The sequence below is a fragment of the Telopea speciosissima genome, chromosome 6 (assembly GCF_018873765.1).
Source record: "Telopea speciosissima isolate NSW1024214 ecotype Mountain lineage chromosome 6, Tspe_v1, whole genome shotgun sequence".
Lineage (NCBI taxonomy): Eukaryota > Viridiplantae > Streptophyta > Magnoliopsida > Proteales > Proteaceae > Telopea > Telopea speciosissima.
In genome coordinates, this window is record NC_057921.1 from 68,969,627 (window position 1) to 68,980,098 (window position 10,472).

A 10,472-nucleotide genomic window follows, 5' to 3' on the forward strand; every position below is an offset into this window, starting at 1 on the left:
ATATAGTACTATCCGAGTCGTATTCGATTCATGATACGAATTAAAAGCGGCAAGTTGGAGAGCTGAAGTTGGATCCACCGTTAAGTTGGGTCCACCGTTGAGAATTTATTGTAAACATTAGAAGTTAGTTAAATTGACTAATTGTTGGTCATTAGATTGTATTAAATCCAACGGTAGAGAAGGGATATAATTTTTAGTTGTTAGGTTCGATCTCACCAAATAGAGAGGGGTCTTTTTCCTATAAGATTCATTTTAAAATTTCCTTCTTATTCAAAGTTCTCACAAGAGCGACAAATTCAAAACTGTTATTGTAAACTCCCCCTTCTTCTCCTGCCCTCTTGTGTTGTGAGCTAAAAAGGTAGCTTTCACCAAATGGATTCATTCATTTGAGTCATATATCACTAGATATCACTAGGATATTTAACTTTTCTTAAATTAGTGGAGTGCCCACCCCCATACAACACGGGTTCACATTTCAACAAAAGCTTATCCTAAAGTCTATCCAATCAATTTGTATCAACCAAATACCTTGCAAAGGTAACAAAGAAAAAAACATATAATAATTAAAAATGAGTAGTATTACTATATATGATAATTGGAAAAAGTCTTTCCTTGTATCTATCTCTCTTCTTCTCGCAAAAAATAATTTTGCTATTAAATTATCATATATATGATACTATTTTATTGCACCTTATTATGGAGCTCCCCTACATCGTTTGCTCAAAGAATCCTCTCCCATGATTATAATTATCATTTTGTCTTTATGGTAGCTAGGTAAGGTTAGATAATCGACTTATGAACTCTTACCTTCGAAGGGATGCAAAAGTTGTAATCCTTATTTTATAAGATTGTTTATGGATTTGCGGTTGTGTGAGAGTGAAAATTTCCATTAATTAATGTGTAAATTGACAAGACAAGAAAAGCACCATAGGAAAGGAACTAGGGAAAATAACAAATCTTTTGAATTGTAGATCATAATCTTCAATATAATTTAAACTCGGGCACATAAAAAGAAAGGGAAAATCGACTTTAGACTCATAAGCTGTACGGTTTTGGTTTCCACTATTGGAAAAACCAAAATTTTTTTTTCACTACAAGGTAAGTGATGAAGATTATTTTACAAAAAATATACATGAATAGACGATAAGATCAACATCAAAAGGAAAAAAAAATACATGAGCAAAACTAACAAAAATTAACCACTTTCAACATTGTCAATAGTAGATTGCAAGAGCCAAGAGATTATACATGTAAAATTACCTAACCCTACTTAGACATCCTAACAGGTAATTGAATGGATAAGGTAATATAACTTTTACCCTAACCCTAAACTTAAAAAGTAAGACCTTCTTGCCCATCCATTTTCTTTACTCTCCAAAGTCCAAACTAGTGGCATGTTGAGGGGAGTAAATGAATATGTGTTGCCACTCCAAATTTTAAGATCAGTTTGATGTCCCATCAACTAGTGGCATCACCCATAGTTTTCTCAATTAGGATCCTCTACTTCCACTCTGCCCGTACTGTCGTGTGTGTCCCATACACAGCAAGATGCAAAAAGATCACCTTACCTTTGCCCGAGCGTCTTGCCCGAACGTGGATAAGGCGGTCTTTACCACCTTACTGTGTGTAAAGCACACGACAGTAGGGACAGGGCAGAAGTAGAGCATATGGATCCTAATTTTTCTATGAAGCCCAAAAATAATAATACTTTATCTTCTTCTCTTTCTCAAAAAATTAAGTAAAAATAAAAAAGAAAAAGGTTGGCACAGTTGGGTCAATATTACTTATTAAAAATATTCTTATGAATCTTTAATGAGAATTCAAATAGAAGTTGGAACAATTAGGTGGCCAGTTGTCACCACTTTGCTTATATGCCAACCAACAAACAATCCTTCTTGGTTGTTTGTTCAATCAACAATTAGCAATCAAGCTCAAATGTTGTTCACATCAATAATCTCTCTCTCTCTCTCTCTCTCATTGTTAATAGGGTAATTGGGTTTATGGGTTATGATTTGCATGTCTAGTTCCACATCTTTCCCTTGTATGGAGTAAAATCAAAGGGCAACTTGGGTTTTTCACTCTATATATACATATTAAGAACAAATGCTGACATAGAAAAGGGAGGAGAGGAAGGGGGAGAATAAATGCTGCAGTCCTCGTACTTGAGATTGCATTGTTAATGTATTAAATATAATTTTTCCACCAACCATGGTAGTTAGTATTAAATATGTTCAAATAAGTAGCTTGCTTTTAAAAAAAACAAAATTAGTAAAGTTTGTTTAGCCTCTAATCACAGCTCACAACAATCTCCCACCGCTAGATATGGGAAATTAATAAAAGGATCCAATCTTTTTCCATAGAAAAGAAAAAAGCCCCAATCTTTGGAAATATTATTATAAGAATATGTAAATTAAACAATGCAGAGACATACTTTCTCATTCAACTTCTTGTCAGGAAATAGCTTCCACCATCTGCATCAACCTATCATCACATATTACATAATATTCTAATTTTCCAGGGCCACCATTACCTACTAACCAACCAGTTGGCAAAGAAGATCTCTCTCTCTCTCTCTCCATATATATATATATATAAGGTGGGGAAGTTTTTCACTTTCAGAAAAGCTTTGAGGCTTCAGGTTCCATAAAATTCAAAGTTATATGCCATTCCACCTTATAAAATGCTAAAGAAAAAGAAAAGAATTTCACCTTTTTTTTTCTCTAAAGGGTTTTGCTAGCATCATAAGAATCTTAATTGAGGACCATTATACTCTAATGCCAACACATTTTGGGTATTATAGCTGTACTTAAATAATAGAGAAAAATAAAAACTATTCTTTAAAGAGTTGATTGGGTCTCATAATTCTAATGACACTAAAAAGAACTCCGCGTACAAAAAACTTATGTAGGCTCCATCTCTGGTTGTAAGGGAAATAAAGAGAAGAGATGTGAAATTAAAGCAAACTAAAATAAAAAATTTATAATCATTATATAACATGGTTGTGTAATTATTCGAACAGGATTCTAAATTTAATTATTAAATTTTGTTATATTTTACAAGCAAAATCTTTGAATTTAAGAAGGTAAATAAAGATTTCATTTGAACAATTTTAGTACCATATTTAGTAAGAATTTAAGGTAATTTATATAATCATCGTTACAAAAGTTTTCACTTTTTTTAATTGATTTCACTTTTTTTCATTCCCTTCACTTTCAATGAGATGGAGTCACAGTATAATGTAAGCATAAAAATAAATAAATAAAAAATTTGTCTCTAGATTGAAGTAGTAAAATATGTCAAATACTTTTTATACACTCAGATTAACCACATATCAAATTTCATATTTTTAATTCAATTAAATACTCTCTTGTATATTATAGTAGATATCTTTTTCTCATTATAATATTAATATGTATCTTCGTGTGTGTCCATGCCCAACTACTACACAACCCTGTTGTGTATCCTCCATAAGAGTCTACTAGACCATTAAATTTGGACCCCTTTGTTATGCCACTTGAGTCCTTTGCCTGTGGGTGTGTAAGAACGATCCCTACCATACTACCATGGAGGTGGCCCGTGGGCTCCCAAATTTATCACCAAATGTTATAATTTCTTAGAGAGTGTCATATTATAGAAACTTAAATATTTGACAATCATATTTTCGGTTAAAGAAGGAAGAGTATTGAAATCTTTTTTCTTTTTGGTAAGAAGGAAGGGTATTGAAATCAAATCAATATTTAAAGGTAAAATTTTGTAATTATTACCTAAATTATCATGTAATTAATTTCAAAATATTGTAAATCTGATTAATAATTTTATATTGTTACAATCATTTTTATTTTTTTTTTGAAAAAGAATACGAAAATTATATTTTAAAAATTATGGGAGAAAGAATGCTAACTAGTGACGCGGCTTGTAACTACACCCATGCTTGCTGCACATGAGATGACCAACACACCCCTAAAAAGATAGAAAGGACCAGGGATGTACCGGTCATTCACGTACAACTATGCTCGGGCACAGGTACACCCTGGCACTGATTGGCGTTCCTTTTCCCATAAATTATATATATATATATATATATATATATTTTTTGACACAAAAACCCCGCAGAGGGGGAGACAGTTTATTCTTCCTCAACGGGGGAAAAAATTTGGTTACAATAAACGCGAGAGACTCAGGATATGAGTTCTCCCACCGACCAAACTCAGGAAAACAAACAGCCCATTTAGCAATATTATGGGTACAAAAATTATACTTTCTTGGAATAAAGAACAACTCATAAGTCATAACTATGGAAGTCTTGTTGAAGATGCCTAATATATTGGACAAGAGACAAGATCGCCAAATTTGACAGTCGATCGGAATGAACAATATCCCATAAATTACATAATCATAATTATATTTTTAGAAAAAATACAAATCGATTTCACTTTCCTTCCTTTTACTTTATTTTTTTATTTTTGGGTAAAAGTGTACAACATCCCTTTTACTTGGTCACCACCTGACCAACTGTTCATCAACCAAACACTTTTGATCCCAATAAAATATAATTCTTGGTGTCCATGTTTTTCTCCAGAGTCCATATTGGTGATCCCTGGACCCTGTGTTCTCCGCCATTGACCGATTAAACTCGCCGCCAAGAGCTGTCTCACGAGTCACGAACGCCATTAAAAGGGATTGATCGTTCGTTCAAGAAGCTTTATTCTTACTTATCTCTCTCACTCGGACCCTTCTACTGTATCTCGTCGAAGGAAATTCCATGGATTTTCGTGAACGAAGAAGAATCTCAACTCTTCCAACTGTCTGAGACAAATTGCAACTCCGAATTTCTGAGCTCTTCTCATCGAGCTCATGAGTTGTCTCACGATGCAATAAAAGCTTCTACTTCTCCTCCGACGATTCTGAGGACAGCAATTCGGAGTCCGGGTATCGATCGGAATCATGCTCCCTACCAATCCGATTTCCCTTATTTTCGTGGTATCTGGTGTCGTTGTGGTCCTTCGACTATTCTTAAGGGGAACGACTCTCTGGTATCTACTGAAGAAATGGTGGAGATCGATTGACGATCGGTTTCATGTGTACCAGTTCTACAAAGTTCCCGAATACAACCATAGTTTTCAAGAGAACCAGCTGTACAGAAAAGTTTCCACCTACCTGAGCTCCCTGGCTTCGATCGAAGACTCGGATTTCGCAAACCTTTTCGCCGGCAAGAAATCGAACGACATCATCTTACACCTCGATCCCAACCAGACAGTCCATGACACGTTCCTTGGCGCGAGAGTCTCTTGGAAAAATGAAACGAGAAACGACGGAACCAACATTTCCAGGACGTTTGTCCTGAAGATCAAGAAGAGAGACAAGCGTCGGATTCTCCGTCCTTACCTCCAACACATCCACTCCGTCACCGACGAAATCGAACTGAGGAAGAAGGAGGTCAAGCTCTATACGAACGCCGAAACAGAATATCGCTATGCGGGCGGACGGTGGAAATCCGTCCCGTTCACGCACCCGTCCACACTCGACACCGTCGCCATGGATGCCGATCTCAAGAACAAGGTAAAGTCTGATCTCGAGTCGTTCCTCAAATCAAAGCAGTACTACCATCGACTCGGTCGCGTCTGGAAGAGGAGCTACCTGCTGTACGGTCCGTCGGGCACCGGGAAATCAAGCTTCGTTGCCGCCATGGCCAAGTTCCTCTGTTACGACGTGTACGACGTTGATCTCTCCAAAGTCTCCGACGATTCGGATCTGAAGATGCTCCTCTTACAAACTACCAGCAGATCGGTGATCGTGATCGAGGATCTCGATCGGTTCCTCGACGAGAAATCGACGCCTGTTAGCTTGTCTGGAGTTCTAAACTTCATGGATGGGATATTCTCGTGTTGTGGGGAAGAGCGAGTGATGGTGTTCACAATGACCAGTAAAGAACACATCGACCCCGCCGTATTGAGACCTGGAAGAATCGATGTCCACTTGCACTTCCCTCTCTGCGATTTCTCTGCTTTCAAAACTCTGGCCAACAGTTACTTGGGGCTCAAGGATCACAAACTCTTCCCTCAAGTGGAGGAGATTTTCCAGGGTGGAGCGACTCTGAGCCAGGCGGAGATCGGAGAGATAATGATCGTTAACAGGAGTTCGCCCAGTCGAGCACTGAAGTCAGTGATCAACGCGCTCCAAACGAACGGTGATGGAAGGAGGGGTTCGGGGAAGCAAGGGCAGCGATTGAGCGAGAGTGCGTCAGGGAGCGGGCGATTGGGTGACGAGGCAAGGGATTCAATTTCGGGTAGTGGCAATGGAGTTATTTGCAGGGAGAGCGTCCATACTGTGAGAGAGTTTAGGAAACTCTACGGTCTATTGAGGATGAAGAGCAGCAAAAGATCGATGCCGTTCGACCTGTGTTCGGTGGAGAGGGAGAAGGATAAGGAAGGTTGACCACTTGACGGCACTACGTGCCCGGACATCTCCGACGAGTCGGCTCGGGCACGAGCTCCCTGAAAATATTTCTGAAAACTTGTGAAGCCCCCTATTTTTGTTTTTTGTTTTTTTCTTTTCTAAAGGGAATTTACAGTATTTTTTTCCCCCAAATGGGTTTAACTCTTTAATCTGCTTTGTGATGATGATAAAATAGTTTAAAACCGGCCTTGCCGCTCTGTAAATAACCATTCTTATTTGGAGAGAAATTCAGCTTTGTATGATACGAGTTTAACAAGACAAATCCCCATTGTCGATTACAGAAGAGGGAAAGTGAACAGAGTGAGAGCTTTGCTCAAAATCGATTCAAATGTTTAAGATCTTCAGCAGATGATCTTTTCATAATTGGAGTATTTCATTCCAATTTGTGCAGTGAAACAGGTGGTGGTCATCCATTCTGATTCTGGGTAGTGGGTGTTGTCATCCAACGTTTCTCATGTATTCTTTCTATCGAATGATTCCCGAAAATAAGGATATAGCACGAATCTTTCTGTCAATCTTTTCATCGAATACGAGCAATTGAAAGTTGTTAACCCTGACGATTCTGATCTCCTCTATAAATTATTAAATGGTTAGGATGTTTTTCATGGTCTGTCAGTGATTTCCACGAACAGCTGAAGGGTTTTTCTGAGTCCGATTGTCAACCATGCTGGCGTGGGCTGGAAGCCTGGAGGAATAGTGTTGATAATGAGAAATGCCCACCTGAAATCATTGGACTGCCTTTAAGAAGAAAGACCAGGCTTTTTCGAATACATTGCAAGGGCCAACAGGGTATGTTGTCTATTAGTGTGCTCAGCAAGATGCTCTTACAGTTGCTCCCTTTAGGAATACAACGGTCTTGCTCCTCTCAAGGCGGCTCTGAGTAACCTGAAAGCTTGTGCTTTCTGCAGGTCGTCATTTCGCACCCCCATGTGAGGGGACTGTTCGGGCAGCAAACAGGAGACTCAATAACGATTTGTCAGTACTGCTCCCAAGAGCATTCGAACTCACAACGGTAATTTTCACTGTGATAAAGCTCGTGGCTGCATCATGATCCATCGGTAGTTCGAAACCGAGATTCTCAGGTCTAATTTCACGAACTTTGTTTTACATACCCTAGACTTTAGAATGTCTCATTTCTTGGATTATTGGCTGAACTAAATTGGTGCTTTAGTGTTGGAGGCGCTTGATGTTGGGGGCATCTGCGATCCACCTGAACTGTTATGTCAATCATCAGAAGAGATTGGATGAAATTTTTGGAGAAGGCTTCGCTACCAAGCTCAGTAATGCGAGGACCAGTGTTTGTCGAGTGAGATTTGGTTGTGCCGAGACCAAGTAAGCTACCACAACCCAGTCATAATTATATTAGGTAAATCTGAATTTAATTTTCGTTTTCACTGTCTTTTGTTTTACTTGATTGCTGAAAGTGCATAATCCAACCCTGACCCATCTTGCCAAATATTCAAAGCAATAACCTTCATGAGATACGTTAGTTTTGGGCTCTTAAGTCTTAACAGCAGTTCTAGCTTCCTGTCATTATTTACCACATCTTAGATTTTATATAGCTTTAACTGTTTCTCAAAACAAATAATATAGCTACCTCAGGTCTTTTTTTCACAGTTTGGCGTGAGTTTCTTGCTCTACCACTATGGGAAAGAGATAATTACAAAGGAGCTTCAAGTAGATGGATGACAACCTGATGTACATTGGTTATTTGTAGCTATCTATAAATGCTTCATGGAGGTAATGAAAACTCTCTCTCTCATATTCAAGATTGTGTTAACGTCCGCTGACTCCCAGCCTGATTAAAATTTTGTCTTTCAACTAATCATAGAAGAACCATCTTCACTGTGTGCTTTATTTTAGTTATCAAGGTGGCTTATTCATCTTATGTAGATAGAACTTTTTCTCACTTGGAAAGTATAATGGCTAGTAGTGCAAGGAGTATAATGCATCTAATTGTGAGATGATTAAATCACAATCTTTAACAAGCTCTTTAGATATGGAAGTAAAACAAAGTGCACTTTGCAGACTTGCAATTCCACTGGAACTGAAATTTTGTCTCCTATATTAATATCTGAACATTATTTGGAGGATTTCCAAGGGCATATTAATCAGTTGAAGTACTACATTATGTGATGAATAACCATCCCAGAAATGGGAGGACTTTGTTCTTTGTTGTAACTGATTAATTTTTGTATCTACTCGTATGTTAACAAAGTGAACATCAGAAGTTTGTAAACATTTGAAAGCTACAAGAAAATATAGAAGTTAAAACAGTTTGAAACACATACAAACACATATATATAAATGTGCGCCGTTGCTGAATCAATAAAGCTGTTGAGGATCTTAGACTGAGTGGCCAAGTTTTCAAAGGCAACACCAAATCCTAAAATTTCTAAACTGTTCCTAGCTCGACATTATTCATCATTTAAAAGGATCAGATGTTCTAGTAATACCTCCATGGGAGGGACAGTTCTAATCCCTCCCTCCTAAACTTGTTGGGTTCCTTATCCTACCATTTCCACACATTTGTTGGTAATCATGTAAGGGAAAATAGTTTAAAAATGTGAGTAAAATGAAGGAAATAAAGAGTAGGAATCAAACTTGTAGTCAAAATCTTGGAGGAGTGGTGTTTGATTTGTTGCATCCTCAGTTTTTCACTGAAACACAACTTGGGGTCTTGAAATCCATTGAAAGTGGAGTTATGTTTGGATGGGATTTTGTAGGTACCACTTTGGGAAGAATTGAAGCAAAAACCCTTATAGTTTCTTTTTTGTAAGTCTATGAGATCGATTTTTTGATTAGCTTCTTTGGAATTAAAAGGGTCCTGTTTCATCACAAGATACAATAGCATCGGTTTAAGGTATTAACCAGTCACCACAAGGACCAAACTGATCTTGTGATAATAGGAAACTTCGGAAGGTGCTTAAGTGGCAACATAGGTAATTTTTTAAAATAATTGGGTAGCATTCTGATTTACATTTAAAATTTGGGATTATAGATAAGTGTCCTCTATTTCTATAGTTTTATAAATATCCTCTGTTTCTATAATTTTATTTCTGTATATATGTCCTCTACATATTCTTTTCCTGGTTGGTATATAATTACTATTGCATGCATATTCATAGTTGACAATCTATCAGCCAGAAAGAGTAATAATGACTCAGAAAATATGAATGAAATAAACAATAATCATTTTATGGTTTTCTTAATCATATAGTAATACAGTAACATATTTTTGGATTTAGTGTCAATGAGAAATGGAGCCTATCATCAATTAAGCATAGAAATTTAAAATAAGAGGGGGAAAATCATCTTGACTGTTGTTGGCCTTCAGTAAGATTTTGGGATGGCCACATTGTTTCCCCTGATGAGCAAGGAACTATTATTTTTTGAGTTCTTATCTAATTTTGACTGCACACCTGTTAGCCAAGACTAGCATTTGTAGTGGCATCAATTCCAGTGTAAGCCGAATCAACATTTTCTATTAATGACGTCCCCACGTTAATATTATCATCAATAGTGCTTTCAGAAGTAGCTTCAGTAATCTGGATATGAACAAGAAAGAATCCTTTATTGTACCTGCTTTGCTTTTAGGACTATGATCATCGCTAAGCTTCCCTCATTAGGCAGACGGTGTTCTCATTTCTGACCACTTAAACTCTTCCATCCTGGTCACCAGAGGCTAACAATACTTCCTGGTGCACAGCAAGAGACTCCTGTGGTTTCACTCCTGTGCAAATCAAAATATTCAGATAAATACCCAAAAATACTTGAGTAAGAAGATATATTTCTAGTAACCTCTTTTTTGGTTCAACTCTAAATAGTCAAGTTTTACACGGAATAGTGATTAGAGATCTTCCTGTTGCTAACTTGCACTAGGATTATGGAGACGGACACCAGTTCCAACAAACATTCATAAAGACGAAAAAAGAACCTATGAACCTTTTACTCAAAAAGGGGCATACCTAGTGCACAAGGCTCCCACCACTGCAGGGTCTGGGGAGGGTCATACT

At 37.4% G+C, this 10,472-nt stretch overlaps 1 protein-coding gene across 1 annotated transcript; it reads left to right on the plus strand.

Moving 5' to 3' along the window:
• The first annotated feature begins 4,806 nt into the window (after window positions 1–4,806).
• On the plus strand, window positions 4,807–6,800 carry LOC122665166 (AAA-ATPase At2g46620-like). Its single transcript, XM_043861242.1, has one exon. It carries the CDS (start codon window positions 4,945–4,947, stop codon window positions 6,433–6,435), a length of 1,491 nt encoding a protein of 496 aa, XP_043717177.1. The 5' UTR covers window positions 4,807–4,944; the 3' UTR covers window positions 6,436–6,800.
• Window positions 6,801–10,472: the final 3,672 nt, after the last annotated feature.